Source organism: Danio aesculapii, chromosome 16, assembly GCF_903798145.1.
Source record: "Danio aesculapii chromosome 16, fDanAes4.1, whole genome shotgun sequence".
In the NCBI taxonomy this organism is placed as follows: Eukaryota; Metazoa; Chordata; class Actinopteri; order Cypriniformes; family Danionidae; genus Danio; species Danio aesculapii.
In genome coordinates this window covers 40,823,821-40,844,666 of record NC_079450.1, presented here as the reverse complement: position 1 = coordinate 40,844,666, position 20,846 = coordinate 40,823,821, and the positions used below count along the sequence as shown (strand labels likewise).

Below are 20,846 nucleotides of genomic sequence, written 5' to 3'. Positions count from 1 at the left end.
ATGAAAAGACTTTTGAAAGGCTGCATGCAACATCTTGGAAAGGCTCCGCCCTCTTGTGAAAAGAAGCAGCTCATTTGCATTTAAAGGAACACACCCAAAAAGGAAGCTATAATAAAAGATCTGTAGGCTATTTTGAGGTGACATTTCACAGACAGATAGGGACACCAAAGATGTTGTGAAAAGAGACATAATAAGTCACCTTTAAAGAAATATTAAGGCAAGAGTTTAAAAGATTGTTAGTAAGCAGTGTTGAGTATGAGGATACGTCCAGAGAGAGAGGAAGTGTGTGAGCTAGTGTTCGTACTGCAGTCAGAGCGTTCTTCAGTCCCAGAAGCTGAGCTGACGGTGACGGACAAGGCTCGTGCTCCAGCATCTGTTTAACTCTCTCCTTCTCTGTAGTCAGCATACACAGCGCTGATTTCATGGTTGTATGAACTGGAACCAACAACATGTAAAAAAAAATGTCAAGCTTAATTTCTGATTTAAATGAGGTTGAGATATAATTTCATCAAGATCCTGATTTTATGCATGATTTATGAAACACAATATGTTCCTTGTTTTTACGAAAGTCTGCATATTCATGATGCATCTAATCCTGGAAGCAAAATGTGCATTTTAAACGTAGGTGTTGTCTCGGTTTTATTATCGCAGGAGTGTAAAGAAAGGCTCTTTTACACTGTTTGGTCTGGGCAAGTTTTGTGTACTGCTTAGGCCACCATATAAAACTGTTGGAAAAAATAAATTAATGAAGAGAAAGAAGAACCCAGTCCAGGAGACTTAAAAACAAGAAGAATTTCTTTATTGAAACGTGTTGGTTAGTCTGCCGTCATACAGCGTCTTCAAAAAGTCCACGAGTCTGCAAGAAACTACTGGAGTCTTTAACAGGTCTGCAGTCTACGAGTTTTATCACAAAGGGCCCTATCATACACAAGGCGCGACGCAATTGTTGTTTGCTAGTTTAAATAGCAAATGCATTTGCACTCATATGTGCATCCATAGGCGTTCTGATGTAAAAAAAGGAGGCATGTTGAGGCGCATTGCTGGCGCGTTGCTATTTTGAGAAACTTTAATAGACTGTTCTATAGACCAGAGCGTGTTAGTTATGCGCCTCGCTTACACATTGCTTAATACAAACAGGATGTACAGCAATACGCAAATATCTTTACATATGAAAAAGAATTAAAATATTAAGGATATATACAGGATATAATAAGGATATATATATAGGATGTAAATATAAAGGATAAAAACATTACAAAACATTATTTTCTAGCCTACATAAATGGGGGGGGGGTTCAGTTCATTCATAACAATTTGCTTTTGTATAATGTTTTCATTATTAGCATTATTATTTAATAATATGCATATTTATATTTGTTTTATTAATAACAAGCTTAGATTTGTCCACCTGTCAGGTTTTAGACCATATGGGGCATAACTCTTCGTTAATATTGTTCATTTATTCGTTTGCTGGGAATTAAAACTGAATTTAGAAATAGTTTTGAAACAAATCTTTGCGCTTAACAAACGAAATGAATTATTTATAGGCTAATGGATGTCTGTGCGTACAAGAAGTTTCCCTATCCATGAGAGTGAAAGGGAAAGTAAACAATGAGGAGGCTCATCTCTCATTCTAGAGCTGTAGATGGTCTGTTTAACTGTCTTCTCTCTAGTGAAGGGTTCAGTTTTTACACTTACAAAGTATGTCATGTAAATAGCAAATGCGCTATGGTGCGACGCAACTGACTCTTAAAGGGAATGGGAGATGAGACTCTGATTGGTTTATTCTCAAAACACACCTATAACTCATTATGGAAAAAAAGCTCAACCCTTTTAGACCATGCGCCATGGCGCAAAGCGGATTTATCCGTCCTTATATTAGCAAAAGTGGATTCTGACATGCCCTTAATGTGTTTGCGCCCTGTGCTTTGCACTTTGCGCATGGATCGTCAAAATAGCGTCTGATTTGAGACAAAGATGTCCTGTCTATAATGTGTTTTAGGAGGATGGGAGTGGCTAGGCAGAGATGGCTAAACAAAGCATGCAAATGAAGAAGGTAGGTAGGTGAATAAACTTGCCAAGCCACTGACCACAGAAGTTTATCAACAAAGGGATTTCTTTGGCCTGAAGGAGGACAAGGCAAAGTCGTTAAAACCCTGCACTTAGCATTTGCATCACTTTGGCTCAGCCAGTAGTCAGGAAGACAAAGGTTTAATGTCTCTCATAGCTGGGCTGTTACCTTTTAGAATGAAATGATATAATTAAAAATCCAAATAATATAACTTTTCAGTTACATCTAGATTATTGTAAATTTGAAACTAGATTATATAAATGTATATTTACACAAAACCTAATCAAAAGAGTGATCAAACCACGATATACAGTTGTATTTACAGTTGTAGAAATTTTTAGCCCTCCTGAATTATTAGCCCCCCTGTATACTTTTTAACATAATAGCGTTAAGAACTCTCTAATTCTCTAATAATAGATTTCTTTTATCTTTACCCTGATGGCAGCACATAATATTTTACTAGATATTTTTCAAGGTCTTAGTATTCAGCTTAAAGTTTAATTTAAAGGTTTACCAAGGGTAATTAGGCAAGTCGTTGTATAACAGTAGTTAGTTCTGTAGACAATCGGAAAAAATATTGCTTAAGAGGGCTAATAATGCTGACCTTAAAATATATATTTCTAAATAAATAAAACTGCTTTTATTATAGCCGAATTAAAACAAATAAGACTTTCTCCTGGAAGAAAAAAAATTATAGGAAATACGGTAAAACATTACTTGCTATGTTAATCATCATTTGGAAAAATGTAAATAATAAAAACAATCTGTGATTTTAAATTTAATTTTCAAGTATATTAAAAATCAAGTACTTTTATATTTTAATAAAATACAAGTGATAAAGACTACTTTTACATACAGTTGGAATTATTAGAATTATTAGACCCCCTGAATTATAATCCCCCTTGTTTATTTTTTTCCCAAATTTCTGTTTAACGGAGAGAAGATTTTTTCAACACATTTCTAAACATAATAGTTTTAATAACTTATTTCTAATAACTGATTTATTTTATCTTTGCCATGATGACATTAAACAATATTTGACTAGATATTTTTCAAGACACTTCTATACAGCTTAAAGTGACATTTAAAGGCTTAACTAGGTTAATTAGGTTAACTAGGCAGGTTAGGGTAATTAGGCAAGTTATTGTATACTAATGATTTGTTCTGTAGACAATCGAAAAAAATATAGCTTAAAGGGGCTAATAATATTGACCTTTAAATAGTTTTAAAAAATAAAAAAACTGCTTTTATTCTAGCTGAAATAAAACAAATAAGATTTTCACCAGAAGAAAAAATATTATCAGACATACTGTGAAAATTTCCTCGCTCTGTTTAACGGGGCTAATAATTCTGACTTAAACTGTATATAAATCTCATATTTTACAAGCTTTAATAGGTGTCGGGGTAGCACAGTGGCTTAGTGGTTAGCACTGTCACCTCACAGCAAGAAGGTCGCTGATTCGAGTCCCGGCTGAGTCAGTTGGCATTTCTGTGTGGAATTTGCATGTTCTCCCTGTTTTGCCGTGGGGTTCCTCCTGGTTTCCCCCACAGTCCAAAGACATACGCTAAAGGTGAATTGAATAAACTAAATTGTCCATAGTGTATAAGTGTGAATGAGTGTGTATGCATGTTTCCCAGTACTGGGTTGCAGCTGGAGGGGCATCCGCTGTGTAAATCATATGCAGGATAATTTGGTGGGTCATTCTGCTGTGGCCACCCCTGATGAATAAAGGGACCAAGCCGAAGGAAAAATTAATGAATGAATGTATTTAACTGTACGTTGATTACCAACTATTTAAAATGTAATAATGTTTTTCGTGACTCTCCAGCATCAGATAATATGATTTCTTACTTTTCTTTGCTAGAAACACCGTGACGGACATAAAGTTTGTCCTTCAACATTATAAAGCAACAGGCACCAGCACCATTATAAAGCAACAGGCACCAGCACAGAAACTCATGTTCAGCATATTTCCAGGATTATGCTCTTCTTTGAGCAAAAAGATTGTGAATCTGTGATATTGTTTATCAAAATCTATTGACCTACATTAACACTGGAACTACTGAGGTGACCATTTTGACCTTTTTAAAATTTGTATTATAATATCTTTGTTCAAATAAAACCCATTTAACTATACACCCTGTCTTTTCCTAAATGCCTGTGCGTTTCTATCTAACAGTTTTATTTTATGAAATTTACCAAACACACAGAGTTCAGAGTATTTCTACCTTGAATTATCATAGAACTCAAAGTGACTGCATACCTGACCTATAACAACTTAGTTATTGGATACACATTTTTAAAGATCAAGAAGTACCTCGTGCTTTTTCAGACTGGATGTTCCAATCTTTCAATTTTTCAATGTCATGATGATAAGCATTACTAAGAGCTGCTAAATGAACAGACTGCACACAGTTTTTTATTACCTAACATAGATTAACCACATTCCGTAGACAACAATGTTGCATATAGATTATCGTTTAATGCCTATCTCTGAATAAATGCTTACAGATTGTAGACAACCTATATATCTGTGTAATCTTTGTTTCTCACGCTTTCACCCCCGAGCGCAACAGAGACCCTCCTACCATATTTTCTGAGAAAATTCAGTAAGTTTACTACGTCCACCTAATGCACTTGAAATTAGACAGTGGCCAAGCTAAAGGAGCGAGTGTCGCTTGGGAAGGGAAACATTTAGAGCAACGACAATATGCATTTTGCATTTAATTTATTGATCAGGGATCGCCACAGCGGAATGAACCGCCAACTTATCCAGCATATGTTTTATGCAGCGGATGCCCTTCCAGCTGCAACCCATCACTGGGAAACACCCTTACACACTCAATCACACACATACACTACGGACAATTTAGCTTACCCAATTCACCTACAGCGCATGTCTTTGGACTAGGGAAAACCGGAGCACCCGGAGAAAAAACCCACATGAACACGGGGAGAACAAGCAAACGCCACACAGAAATGCCAACTGATCCAGCCGAGACTCGAAGCAGCGACCTTCTTGCTGTGAGGCGATTGTGCTACCCACTGCGCCACCATGTCGCATATATCACAGTCTTTATGAAATTAATATTATGTTACCACAAATTGCTAAATAAATGATATTTTGTTGAATAAATGCTTTGAAATGGGGATATTTACATGTCAGATATGGGTGATGATCATATGGCGCAACTCCACCAAAGAGAGCCAGAGACAGGCTGCAAACAGTGTTTGGATAATCTTTGTGCAGTGATGATGTTTATTTTCAAAAAGGTCAGTCAAGTTAGCGTTAATTTGCATGAATTTATTATTTAATATTCTAAATTGTCATGCTGTAATAAAAGAAACATATAATAATTAAATGATTGTATTGTTATATAATTTCAAAGTTTCATAAAAAGTTATTAAATATAACATTAACTTCAATTAAGCACAATTATAGTATATTGTGACGTTGGTTTTTATTAAGACTTATAGTAATGGACATTTTAGCCGGTAAATTGAAGTTATGCGCCTCGTCTGGAACACTATTTTAATCCTGTACGGAACACGGTTAATACCTATCATCTTCCATACACATGCGTAGGCGGTACTTTTCCCATCTCAAAAACTACTAGTCCAAAAGACATCAATCAAAATTTGGATTGTGCAATAGGTATTCACCCTGAGAATGATCACACAAACATGGTTATCTGGCTTTCAATAACGAAGGAGTGGTCGTTTGAGTGCGCTGAATAGTGAAAAGTGTACGAAACATGGTTAGTCGACGTTACCAAAGAGCTTAGAATCACCAAGAGGCGACACTCAACAGAACATTCCATTGTAACAGCAACGCCCAGCAACAGCCCCACGATTCCGTCATTTTGGACTGAAAGCGATCGGCCGTCCATTGGATCTTATTGCTTTAGCCATGACAAGCAGCTGCTTTGTTTTTTATTTATTTAATTATTTATTTAAAAAGCACATTAAAGCTGGGATAAAACCTATGAGACTCCAATGCAACACTTACTACCACAAACATCAGCACTTTTAATAGTTTATTTTACAGACTTAATATTTATATTTTAAACATATTTATTTTCTTGGAACTGTCACTTTAGTTGAAATTACTTTAAATTCCTTTAATTTAATAATTTACACACTGACATAATATAAATGAATACTGATATGTTAAATTAAATTAACATGACTTTCAAAATGGCATGTTGATAACAGACTGACAGTACACTTCTTGTTGCAGTATTATGTTATAATAATATATAGTATTTTTTCCAGTGTTTTCTGTTAAAGAAAAACTAATAAATATTTTACGTAAAAAGCCACTTTCTCCAAAATGAATGAATTTTAACACAAATTCATCACACACACACACACACACACACACGCACGCACACACACACGCACGCAAGCACACACACACACACACACACACACACACACACATACACACACGCACACATGCACACACACACGCACGTTTGTTATTATATTATGTCTCCTGATCTGAATCCAATTAAACACATATGGGAAATTCTGAGAAGACATCAAGTTACCTGGGCAACTCTAAAAGAGGGGTCATTTTTAAAGAATAGAAAAGATAGATGTTGCAAAATGAAGCCAACTTGTTCATTCCATGCCTAGAAGTCTTGGTGCTGTGATTAAAAATCACGGAGGCCATACAAACTAGATAAAGTAGTTTTTTAATGTGGGGCATACTCATTTTTGCATCACTCTAATTTAAGTAAAACAAAAAAAATTGTAATTTAAGTTATTTTGTTACCCTTACTGTCATAAGTTAAACAAATATTATATTAAAATTAGTCTTGTCAACATTTTGGAAACTGTTTTCTTTTTATTAAGATATTGTTTAAAATGTTGCTTTTCAAGGGGGGTGTATGAATATAATATATTAACTCATTTTATTCATTCTGTCTAGTGTTAGTTAACTGTGATGTTATTCTATTGGAATTTTCATTCCAAAATGGCTGCTGCGTTTCCCGAACAGCAACAGAGTGTCGCCTCTTGGTGATTTTATGCTCTTTGACATTACTGTGCGTTCATACCGAAGGCTGTGAGAGCGTCAAAGGTCTGGCAACAATGCTGTCTGTCTTCAGCTCCGGCGACAAGAGTGTCAAAATTCCAATTTAGAGGGGGCATTGCAGCATATCATATCAGTTACATTCCCGCATAAAACATGCTTTATAGCGTCAAAATATTCAGCACTTTTTTAGCAATTACATTTAACACTGGAAGATCAAATTGCATGTGGTGTGGCTGTGCTCCACTTAATTATCCAATGTGTCCATATGTCTGAAATATCCTGAAGCAGCAATGCTGTTTTGTTCTGTCGCATGAGATGCCCGCTTTTTTAAAGAAAAAAATATCTGTAACATTAATGCACATCAGTAACTCACCAGTAGCTTTTTTAATGTATGTTCCTGTAAGAAAACATTTCAAATAATTGGAAACTGTAATAATCAAAACCTTGGGAACAACTATGGTCGGAACCAAAGTTCACAGTGACTGTGTTCTCTGGAATCCTCTCAAGCGGTGGACTTCTACATTCTTTTTGCTTGCTGTCGAACCACGTCATAGCTCATTACCATAAAGTTGACTTGATTTCAACTCTCCTTGACGCCCACACTGGCGAAGATGCTCATTGCTGCTCCTCGCTGCTTATCTCCGCCGGCTCCCATTGAAAATGAATGACTTCCGGCTACTTTGACGCTCTCGCCGCTTTCGGTGTGAACGTACAGTTACTCTCTTTGAATATATGTGTTTCTGTTGCCTAGCAATTTCCTGCTAACAAAAACTACTTTCTGATAGTGAAAACATAGCTTTACCTCATAGATATTTGTAAACACAATTTATTCAATGAAACATTGATCTCCAGCTTTCTCAACAAATTGAGGTGTGCATCTTTGTGGGTGGTCTAGTAACTTGTAAACATTTAGCGATATGGCAATTTATCAGTTATCAGTGTTAAGGGACCAGTTGGGCAATGTCTATGTACATGAGATACTGATTTCACAATCTCCATGAAGAATAAGTGCAAAAAAGCCCATTATAAACCAACATCTGTTCAATTCTCTCTAGTTTTGGCTTTTTGCCTGAGCAATTTCCTTGAAATGACATATAATTTATGTTTAAATTTGGGGGAGAATGATGAGGTATCATTTGTCACAAATGGTGCATTATTGTAGAGACATCACTAAAAATTGCTAAAAAAAGTCCACTAGTTCCTAGTATTTTGTTTTGACACTCACGGTTGTTTGCAACTCGGCAGAAATCTTCCTGTAGTTTGGATACGTCTATAGGAGAGTCCAGAGGTTCATGATAGGTCTTCTCAGTGGTCAGGTCTACTGAAGAGAGGTTGGGATTGGATGCATGGAGACGTACAGAGCCTGCCGACATACAGCTTGGAACCTACGACATCAGAGTAAGGAGAAAACACCAGGGTAAAATGAGTAAAATGATGATTGTGACTTTTTGTGCTTGCAGTATTACTTAATGGTCCTTTTTGTGATACTTCAATAAGCCCAAAATGAGGTGTGTGGTGTAGTGTGAGTGAGAGTGACTTTCATTGTCATCACAACATTCATGCATGTAACACATCCGAAAATCAGCTCATTAAAACATGCATGATTTCTAATATAACATCTTTATGAATTATTCATTGTTGTATTATTTATACTGTAGTTATAAGTGCCTTTTAAGCTTTTCAAAGTTGTTTATGTATTAATATCAGGTCTAAATGCAGAAGGTCACACATCACCTGCAGGGTTGTTTTGTTGTCTTTGCCGTAATTCTTAGGACGCCATTTTCTGGGATGCCTCTTCTCTTTTTTGGGGCTGTCATATGTTGAAGCCTGCACAAAGTAAAATATACTGAAATACTGTATAACTTCTTATTACTAAAATGGATTTTTGAATAAATAAACAACAGATCAGTATTGATCAATATTAGATACTGTGTATATTATTGGCTAATATTTGATTTCATTATTAACGATCAGTTTAATGAAAATTGACATTTACATTAGCTTTGCAATTATCTGACACATGAAGTGAGGCACAAATACTAAAAACTTTATTGTCAAGTGTTACTAAAAGTCTTTTAAAACAAACAATTAAGCCCTTTCAAAACTCTAAATAAACACTGTTGCATACTATACAATATATAAATAAATTGCCTGCATTTACTTAACATAATGACTGATTTTAATAGTTTAATTTTTAGTTTTTCATGTATTTTTTAATAAATAATATAGAATATTATGTGATTATACCATGTGATTATAGATGTCACAACTTCAATATGTTCCCTCTGCCCACGTGCTTGCTGTCGCCGTGGTGGTAGTAGGCGCGCCTGCAGCTTTTGACCGCTGGGTGCTGCTTTAAACCATAGATTTTCAGATTTGCCTTTTCACAATACTAGATAGAACAGTACTGTATGTGTACCTTCAATAGTGTTCAATTGAAATATAATTTTGTTTGGTTGTTTTGGTTTTCTTAGTAATAAACATGCTTTTACACTATACTGTATGGTGTAGAAAAAAGACAATACATGGTTAGAAGCATAGCCCTGGGCTATGCCCCCTGGCGGCATATTTGTGAACTGTGGTTATACCTAAAACATGTTCTTACTCCTTTGGTGCGGCGGCAATGCCACTTGCGGCGGTAATGATTGTTTTAAAGTGTCACCCACTGTATATATTATAAAATTAAAGATTATCTGCCATAATTTGAAAAGAGTAAAAAAGTAAAATGTGAAAAATTCAATCAATGAAAAAATAAATGTATTAATTCATATTAACTCAAAGGACAAGTCTGTAGATTTTCAACCAGCTTTGTATTGTTAAAATGTTGGTATAATATGTAACCATAATAAGACATTCTCTATAATTTGTCAGGAAAAGTGTACCAGATGATACAAACTAAAAAAGACAACATTGTCTTTAAGTCAGTAACAATAACTAAAAACATTATTCACATTAGCACCAGCTAAAGTAAACAGCAGCTCATTTGGCAGACAAAAGGACAGTTTTGGGAAAAATATGTCATCTGTAATAGCGTTTTTGTGGAATAATTTAATTTATGACCACAAGCTCACATCATCCGAAATTGTGCTGTGAACTGAATGACTGTTTGTCAGTTGGGCCCTAGGCAAAAACATTAACAGCATCCACAGGCACAGCTGGACCACTGCCTGAGGGACTAAGACTGACCTTTTTTGAGGCCAGTGATTTTGAAGAAATTTAGTGTATTAAACATTTTAAAAGGAAACTGAATAAATAAATACTAAAGTTTCAGTTGCAATATAGTACTTTTTTACAATACCCGAACAGGAGTCATTTTCACTGACTTGCAAGATGGAGAGCCATTTTAAGGTGACAGCAGGTTATCCAGGTGAAGGCCCATTCAGCCATAGCTAGAAGTTTTTCAAAATCTGTGACTTCTAGGATATTCCATCTTTACAAGATCACTAACTCATCCATACCCCCAAAAGGTCTTTTATGATAGAATAATAGAGAATCTTAATGGCCAATCAGTTTAACACTGCAACTGGAACTGAAATAATGAAATGGCCAGAACAGAGGCTTGTTCTAAACCTGATCGAAAATCTTTGGGAAATCATTGCTGATGTCCTGTTCTGCAGATGTGCTAAAGTCATTCAAAGCAAGGGAATGTACACTTTCATTTTGTCATCTTCAGAAATTTGAGTTTAATCTTTAGTCTTTAATCTTTCTTTATATAATCATTACTGTTCTCCAGTTTTGACCACCAAAAGGGGGGTTGTTGGTTATTTAGTTAACCAAGGGTATTGGATGTTTTGTAAAAAACTGTTCTGCTACTCTGGTATTGTTTCAAAATTCAGACCAATAAAATTACATTACCAACTGTTTATAAATTGTTCTCTAATTTAATACATATATAAATACCAGTTTAACTAAATACATATTTACATTTGTTGGCTATACTGTGTAACACTTAAAGGGATAGTTAAATTAATTTTGCTCACACTTTACTTGTTTTAAATGTTTATGAGTTTCTTTCTTCTGTTTCAAAAGAAGATATTTTGAAGAAAGCTGGAAACCTATAACCATTGACTTCCATAGTATTTGTTTTTCCTATTATGGAAGTCAAATTTTTACAGGTTTTCAGTTATCTTCAATATATTTTCTTTCATGTTCAACAGAAGAAATAAACTCATAAAGCTTTGAAACCACTCGTAGGTAAGTAGTGAGTAAATTTTCATTTTTGTTTGAACCATCCCTTTAATCTTACTAAGAACAAATTCATTTATATTACTATTTATCACTTTTACAATATATATATTTGATTATAGTGCAAAATTATAATCCAAAAATTATTATTTGTGTATGTGTGTGAATAACATGTAACCTGCAGAGCGTTGATGGCTGGGGCGGAGTATGTACGGTGTAACACCTCCATACTTCTTAACAAGTGATTTAGTTCCAGCAACTGAGCCTCGCATACAGACAGTTCTGAAAGAGAGAGAGAGAGAGAGAGAGCGAGAGAGAGAGAGAGAGAGAGAAAGAGAAAGAACATTGTGCCGTCAAAAGCTGCAGATGCAGCATCTTTAGTGTAAGATGGTTTCAGAAATAGGTGTGTGTGTACCTTTGGTGCACCTGTCCATGTCGTCTGAAGACTGGAGCCAGGCGGTCACCTTGGCCTGGCTGGTAAATGGTGCAGGTGAGTGGAGAGAAGACTGCTTTGCAAGAGAGGCACGCTATATACAGAGAGATAAAGACACATATAAAAAAAATCTATTCATAATATAAAAAATATCTATCTATCTATCTATCTATCTATCTATCTATCTATCTATCTATCTATCTATCTATCTATCTATCTATCTATCTATCTATCTATCTATCTATCTATCTATCTATCTATCTATCTATCCATCCATCCATCCATCCATCCATCCATCCATCCATCCATCCATCCATCCATCCATCCATCCATCCATCCATCCATCCATCCATCCATCCATCCATCCATTCATCCATCCATCCATCCATCCATCCATCCATCCATCCATCCATCTATTGTAAAGACAGTGCTGTTAGTAACGCATTACAAATGTAATACAGTAATATAATCCATTACAATTTTTTTGTTTGTTATATTATTACCAATCGTTACAATCGTTACCAATCTCAGCAAACTAGAACAACGCATTTTAACGAATGTATTAAATAATGATATTTTTATTTAATGTACCAACACCGTAAGACATTCACCCTACTTGCACCTGAGAATAAATCTGTGGGTAATCTGTGTCTATTTACTGTTGCTGGAGCGCGATGTACAGCCGCATTTTAGAAAGCTTGTCAGCTAAATCCCTGTTAAAACTAGCAATGACAAGGTAAGCAATATGGATCACACAGTACTTTTACAGGTATAATTTGTCACTGAAAAAATATATACATTTCATTTGGAAGGTTTAGAATGCTAAGTGTAGATGTATCTCCAATCTGTTGTTTGTCATAATTTACAGTTTTTCTCAGTCACTTTGGTGCATTTCTCACAACACTATTTTCATATGCACAACAGTTAATGCATTTCTCAAAACAATTAGTACAAACTGCAAAACCTAGCTGATAACGTGCAAAAGTGTGTCACTTGCTCAAAATGGATAGCTCATTCCTTAAAAGCAAGTATTCAGGTCAATGAAAGTGTCAGTGTCATCAAGATGAAAAGTCCTGACACCATTGTTTATGAACAAGATGGCTTTGTCATATTTTTATTATGTCAGTTTACTCCGTACATTTTTTCCAATGCAAAAAAATCAGATGTTGGTGACATGTCCTGAAAATGCTCAAGACAACAAGACAGCAAGTTCGACATCACTGCATTTAGTGAAGCGTCTGAGTACAAGACACTGAATATGTATGTTTCACATTTTTACTGCATATGCTCTTTAAAATTCCAGTTTATTCACAGCATTGTGTAAAAGAATAAATACACCCTTATTTATAACAAACATAAACTTCCTTTGGGTAGAGCTGTGCACAACTGTAAACAATATTGCAGTACTTATTGGAACTGAACCTACAACATACATAGGTATGTAAATCATTCTTAAAATCGTTCATTTTAGAAGACATTTTCAGGAAAAAATAAAGATTAAAATTTTTTTTTTGTCAAATTAGCTTGACAGATTTTGACAATTAGTTCAACATTTTTGTATGCAATGACTCAAGTAATGAAATGAGGACTATAAGTTTTATATGGAATGACTATTCAGTATCCACAAGTTTAGTTAATTTTGACTGACATGACATAAGCAAATGATAATGTTATAAAACAGCAGAGAGTTGTATGAAAGCAATTGATGCATGTCCAAAAGCATTTACAATTTGTTGGAAGGAATTAGAAACTGCTACTATGATAAGCACAAATGACTAATTGTTTTGAGAAATGCATTAACTGTTGTGCAAATGTAAATAGTGTTGTGAGAAATGCACCAAAGTGACTGAGAAAAACTGTTCTTTATTCATGTAATAAAATATGTTTGCACAATAAACCTGATCACAGACATGGGGAATGTAGTCTGTTGCCTAAGGCAGTGTTTCCCAACCCTTTTCCTGGAGGCACACCAACAGTACATATTTTGGATGTCCCCCTTACTTGACTAATTAACTTCAGGTTTTGGAGTCTCTTTTTATGTTCTAATTAGGTGATTCAGGTGTGTTTGATTACGGAGACATTGAAAATGTGTACTGTTGGTGTGCCTTCAGGAACAGGGTTGGGAAACACTGGCCTAAGGTACTAGTTTATGAATCCTTCAGTCTGATGATTTTTTTTTTCTAGGTATGGCAGATTATGTCAAAATTAGTATGGTAAACAATAGAGTGTGAATAGTTTGTTCAATTGCTAAAAACATTGGAAAACAAAATTTTATATTGTAAAATTAGTCAAAGTAAAAAATTATTTTAAAAGATGATTAAAAAAGATGAATCGGAAATTCAATTATTCATACAATAGATCAAATCTGCATTCAAAAGCATATATTTACCTCAATTACCTTTAATTCAAGGTTGAAATTTAAAATCTGCAGTAAGCTTTCAAATAACGCTTTTAAAGTCTTCAGCTGCATTTGGTACTATGGCATATCTGTCTTTGCATGATAGTTTTTCTGATAGTCTGTTGACTGTGATTGGATCTTAGTGTATGATGACAGATCTACTGTGATATGATGATCAGTAGTAACCATGGGAATCCCTCAAAGCACCAGATTTATCTGTGCAGAAGATCAGTGCCAAGTCACAACCGATGTAAGAGCTGCCCTTCCATTAACATGCAATAGAGAGGCTAAAGTGTGGACAAGCAGCTTTAATTATGTATATTTAAGAATCTAAAAATGCCAGCTACAAAATTAGACTTAGTAAGACAAAGGCAAATCTGCTGCAAAATGCAATTTCTTCATCATTCATCGAGCGTAGTCGGGTGATATTAAGCACAATACATCAAATGTGATTGCTTAAAAATATCTACTGTGACAAGTGCATATATGCTAGACTTTGCTAGTTGACAAATGTATTAAACTATATCGAGAGGTGCCTTTTGAAAAATTATTTTGGCACAAATACTGTTGACAGAGCTTTTAACCCAGAATGATTCTTTAACATCCTATCAAATTTGAAGCATGAGTCCAACAAGCAGCCTGAGGGCCACATTCAGCCCATCTGGATTAACTTTTTGGCCATTTTTTTTAATAAAAAATCAGTCCTTTCAAGATTTTATGAAGAAAAATCTTATTTTCGCAGCTAAAATAATACTTTTGTGGGGAGTTTTTGCTAATTATGTGGCATTTTGTTTTTACACATTCCAAGTTACACATTTTAATTCATTATAAATAGTTTGATCGTGTGAATCATTGATCTCTGTAATGTATACAAAGGAAAGAGAAAAACTAAGAGAAACAGAGATGAAGCGCCCTATCATACACTCGGCGCAATCAGGCGCAAGACGTGTATGATGTGATTTGTTGCTATTTTTAGACCAACGCAACAGTAATTTTAAGGAGTAAAAGTAAAGGTAAAGTAACTGAAGAGGCTCATTCTTTATCCTCACAATTCATATGGTCTGTTTAACTGTTTTCTCGCTAGTGAAGCATTCTGTTTTTCCACTTACAAAGTCCGCCTTGTAAATAGCAAATGCACCATAGCGTGACACAACTGACTCTTAAAGGGGATGGGAGATAAGACTGATTGGTTTAATGCACGTTATGCTCAAAACACACCCATAACTTATGGCCCGTTTCCACTGGGTGGTCCAGTAGAGTACGGGTCACCTTTATCAGGCTTGCATTTCCACTGCCAAAAGGGTACCAATGGTACCTTGATGCAAGTGGTGTACGACAGAAGGTTTCAGTTGACGTCATTCTTGCTTGAGGAAATCTTAAAGTAAAGCTGTATGGGTCATTCATATATCATATGAGAAGCATTTCTCACAAAACAGATGCTTTATACACATAAACATGCGTGTATCAATGTTTATTATTAACCTTTATATGAACATGATTTGATTATAACTGCAGATCAATGATGCAAAATAGCATACTGTAACCTCTGCGATTACATAAAATTAATAAATCAATGCAACATATATGAACACATACAGACCCTTACAGTCTCTGATATGTTATCAATTACAGGAAAAACTACACACAGCGTACGTTTAGTCCTTATGTGGATTCAAAAATCAACAAGCAACATATATCCCAGTCAGTGCAAACCTCTCATCTGTATCTTTAATCTTCACCAGCACATGTAACCTCTGTTAGAAAGTAATTCTGTCTTTCCGAGTTCATAATAGTCCAAAAGGTGATGATAGTAGTTAAACATGGCAGTTTGTTCATGTTTTAGGTTGCAGAAAGAATCATTTGCTCCTTTGTTTTCCCACGTCACTCTCACGTTTGTCCGTTTCTGAAAGAATCTGATGTCAGAAACACTTAAATAATCACACCTAAATTAATATCATCAGCTCAAGAAGTTTGTTATTTCAGAGTGCCACATGAGAAAACAACAAACTTACGGGGCACAGGGTAGATTCTGCTCTTCTTCATGGCTTTGTGGCTGTTCATCAAAAGAAGGGCAAGGTTTGTTTGAGCTCGGGTCAACCATGCCTCGTTATTATATGTATATATTATTACGGTGTAATGTCTCGGCTGTGTATTTAAAAATGGCGCTTCCTTTGTTTTCATTCTGGCTTTGTTGACATATCTCTGTAAACCAATAGTGTTCACCTTTTGGTACCCTTGTTGTGCTAGGTACCCTTTGCAAAGAGTACCCAAAAAGTTGTACGGTGCAGTTTGCTTTTTGGTACTCTTTGACAGTGGAAACGACCATAAAAGCTTACGAACCATATCGTACTGTACCACTCATATTCAAATTCAACATATTCAAATAGTAAAGCAAAAATCAATCCAATTAGAATGAATGGAGCTGTCACCATATCAGCGAGTTCATAACATATTATACATGGTAAGAATCAATGATTTGGTCATGATTGTATTTATAAAGATGCAGTCTGCAATGTTCAAACGTTGTAATGCTTTAGTAAGTAAACTGATTTTTTTCTGTCAAATATATGAATGGTTTTATATTGTTGATAAGAGCCCTGTGCCTTATAAATACTTATTGAGAGTCATAATACGGTTACTAACCTTTACATTTGCATCATTGATGGCTTTAAGTGAAAAAATTTCCATATGCAAATGTTAAGAAATCATGTCATGATACCAAACGTACATTTAAGTAAGTTTAAATAGACACAGAATGTATGTTGACTGTATAGGTGTATATACACATATTTTTAATATCATGTTGCTCAGGATTATTTTTTAAATATAAAAAGTACATACCTGACTTAATAATAAACAGCATTTTAAAATCAGTACAACTGCTGTAATTATTTTAAATAAAGCCTTATTATGCAAATTGTATACCCCTTCACCTTTTATGTGGTTTAAATGTGACCCCATTGGCCTGTGAATTTAAGTACCCCTGCACTAGTCAGTTTACTTGCCATTCATATTTCCATCTAAACTGTCCACATGTCCCATGCTGTTACCTTTCTGATGGCCTGACTGTCAGGTATCGTGGGGGAGGAGGTGAGGGGGTAATGAGGGTGGAAGAGCGTTTTCTCATGAGGGAACATGGCAATCTCATTCTGCCTGTAAAGTCTGTGGTGACGAAGTTTAGAGACCCATTCATCAAAGAGCTCCTGGGATTTAATCTGAAAACACAAGGAGACCACAGTTAAAGGGTAGGCATGAAGGAAACCTCCTCAAGCTGAATTCACAAACAATTTTTTTTTTCTTCAGATGAAAAGTGACCTCACTGACTTTGATTCCCGAGATCAAGAGTTCAAACCCCGCTTGGAGAAAAACAAACAGAGGTCGACAAAAGCTATTTTCTCCACTTAAAAGATTTTCTTTAAAAGAAGATACACTGCTTGGGAGCAAAATTATGTTAGAATCAATCTCTCCTCTGCTGAGGCTGGTAAAGCTGTCAAGCTGTTGTTAATCTGTTTTGGGATCTTAATGTTTTGCTAAAAGCTTTGATCGTAACAGTAAAAGCCACGCAGCCCATACAGTCTACTGTATGAGACTTTTATTAGTCCAGCTCAAGTTTATATTTTAAGTTTAAATTTTATATTATAAGTTCATATTTATATAGTTAAATATTTATGTCTTGCATAAATTACTTACTAGTTTTTTATCTAATGTATATGTATTTAATTGTAACAGTCAACATTAATTGCATTATATGAAGTATACACTCACCAGTATATATTCACTTTATTAGGCACACTTGTTAACTGTTTGTTAACACAAAATTCTAATCAGCCAATCACATGGCAGCAACTCAACGCATTTTGCATGTAGACATGGTCAGGACGATCTGCTGCAGTTCAAACCGAGCATCAGAATGGGGAATAAATGTGATTTAAGTGACTTTGAACGTGGCATGGTTGTTGGTGCCAGACGGGCTGGTCTGAGTATTTCAGAAACTGCTGATCTACTGGGATTTTCACGTACAACCATTTCTAGGCAATATAGAGAATTGTCCAAAAAAGAAAAAATACCCAGTGAGTGGCAGTTTTGTGGACGCAAATGCTTTGTTGATGCAAGAGGTCAGAGGAGAATGGCCAGACTGGTTCGAGCTGACAGAAAGGCAACAGTAACTCAAATAACCACTCATTACATTCGAGGTATGCAGAAGAGCATCTCTGAACGCATAACACGTCGAACCTTGAGTCAGATGGGTTACAGCAGCAGAAGACCACACTGGGTGCTAATAACAGCTAAGAACAGGAAACTGAGGCTACAATTTGCACAGGCTCACCAAAATTAGACAATAGAAGACTGGAAAAACGTTGCCTGGTCTGATAAGTCTCAATTTCTGCTGCGACGTCAGAATTTGGGGTCAACAGCATGAAAGCATAGTTCCATCCGGCCTTTTATCAAAGGTTCAGGCTGGTGGTGGTGGTGTAATGGTGTGGAGGATATTGTCTTGGCACACTTTGGGCCCATTAGTACCAATTGAGCATCTTGTCAATGCCACAGCCAACCTAAGCATTGCTGCTGACCATGTCCATCCCTTTATGACCACAGTGTGCCCATCTTCTGATGGCTCCTTCCAACTGGATAACGCACCATGTCATAAAGCGCGAATCGTCTCACACTGGTTTCTTGAACATCACAATGAGTTCACTGTACTCAAATGGCCTCCACACTCACCTGACCTCAATCCAATAGAGCACCTTTGGAATGTGATGGAACGGGAGATTCGCATCATGGATGTACAGCCGACAGATCTGCAGCAACTTCGTGATGCTGTCATGTCAATATGAACCAAAATCTCAGGAATATTTCCAGTACCTTGTTGAATCTATGCCACAAAGGATTAAAGCAGTTCTGAAGAAAAAAAGGGGGTTCAACCCGGTACTAGTAAGGTGTACTTAATAAAGTGGTCAGTGAGTGTATATTATGTTTCATTGTGAGAAATTTATCAAACAAATACACAATGCTCTTCTCAATATAGCATTTTATATTTTTTAAATAAAACGATAAATTAAATAAAATTTGATACATTAAGATATATTTGATTTCAAATTATTATATTAAAATATAATAATACTTATTTAAAAAGTCTTTCAGTCTTTTTTATGTTATTATATGGTATGGTAATAATCACTGAAAATGTAAGTCTAAATTGAATAAATTGCATTGCATTCAAATTAGATCTGCAATTAAAATTTACAATATAAAAATTTCCAACATTAATATTGCTTTACATATCCAGTACTTAAATTTGCTTAAAAAGATCACAAAAAAAATCTATATTTACTCAAAAGCAGTACATCAAAATTCTTTGTCAATTAGCCACAAAACTCCATTGAAAGTAAAATTACATCTCACTGGTTCTTTAAATCAAGGCAACAACAAATCAACGGTACCATCATAATGTAACAGGTTCCAGTAAAACTGCAGCAAGATTGTGATGCTTTTCTTCAAACCGCAGGACATTCTGCAGCCAGACTAATACTATAACTGTTGTGATACCTTCAAGTGATAAATGTTTTCTTCAGTGTCCAGATCAATGCACTTGGCTTTCTTCTTAATGGCCATGACGGACAGCCCAACGTCAATGCAGCCGTGGAGCTTTCCTTTCTCAACCTGCACACACAGCACAAGAAGAAAGCTTTGACCTATAAATATCAACTCTGCCTTGTATACATTATCAATACAAGACAGGTTGTTTTGTTGCAACACACACACACACACATTACTACTGAGCAAATATACTATTCTTGGATAAACTACAGAAGGATATACACTATCACTTTAAAATATCAAAAACTGTACATATCTCTACAATGATTCTAGTATGAATTAGCATGTTGCTAGCATGTTGTCCGAATTTTCGAAAACCTTAAGTCGGATCCACTGGAAAAGATTAAGCAACCCGAGTCAGAGCAGTTTGGAGGTTTGGAGTTAGTTTGATGATTGTAGTATGAACGGTCTAGGAGGAGATGCATGTGGAAATTAGTCCATAAGAAGAAGAAGAAGAAGAAGAAGAAGAAGAAGAAGAAGAAGACACTTATGTAGATTTTTTCAAGTCACCATAATAAAAAATAAAGGAAGCGTGCAGCCCTGTGAAATATAAGAAGCCGTTGGCTAATTCTGCTAATGCATAATAACCTTCACATTCAACTACTGTCCTTGATTTAGAAGTCAAAAGAGCCCCAGATAAATCTGAAAGATATACAGCAGATTTAATATGTCCTTTCATTTTGATTTAATACCATGGCCACAAGAGTCCACTTCATAAGGCAGACTGGCGTGAGAGAAAAGCAATGGCGGAGTTTCTCTTACGGAATTTACAGCATTATATTCGCAAAATATAAGCTTTAGATGATGCTATCAAACCCTGGGGAAATTAACTTTGATTTTGCATTCCCACAGCTGGAGGCTTTTATCAACAGGAAATATATATTGACAGAAAGATGGAGGGTACAGGCCTCTAAAGATTGCTAGTGCTCTGTGAACACTTACAGTACATGACAGGCAACTGACTACTAAAAGTCCTGAGTGCTTTTGTTCAGTGGATTGATTGAGTGTGCATACTGTAGTTATATATATATGTGAGACTCACATCAGCTGCGCATTTGGCGTACTTCAAAATGCCCTTGTCCAGGTAGAAATATCTCTGTAAAGAAAGAAAGACAAAAA

The 20,846-nt window shown here is 35.5% G+C and overlaps 1 protein-coding gene across 2 annotated transcripts in view; it reads right to left on the bottom strand.

The window, feature by feature from the left end:
• LOC130242893 (oxysterol-binding protein-related protein 3-like) overlaps nt 1–20,846 on the bottom strand; it is a 76,684-nt gene that overhangs the window by 53,442 nt on the left and 2,396 nt on the right. For both annotated transcript variants that reach the window (XM_056474831.1, XM_056474833.1), the window contains exons 2-9: nt 20,770–20,823; nt 19,677–19,790; nt 17,180–17,344; nt 11,714–11,825; nt 11,477–11,580; nt 8,848–8,940; nt 8,339–8,498; nt 305–435 (exon numbers count right to left, since the gene is read on the bottom strand). In XM_056474831.1, the coding sequence (XP_056330806.1) occupies nt 305–435; nt 8,339–8,498; nt 8,848–8,940; nt 11,477–11,580; nt 11,714–11,825; nt 17,180–17,344; nt 19,677–19,790; nt 20,770–20,823 (933 nt within the window). The remainder of the gene's footprint in view (nt 1–304; nt 436–8,338; nt 8,499–8,847; nt 8,941–11,476; nt 11,581–11,713; nt 11,826–17,179; nt 17,345–19,676; nt 19,791–20,769; nt 20,824–20,846) is intronic.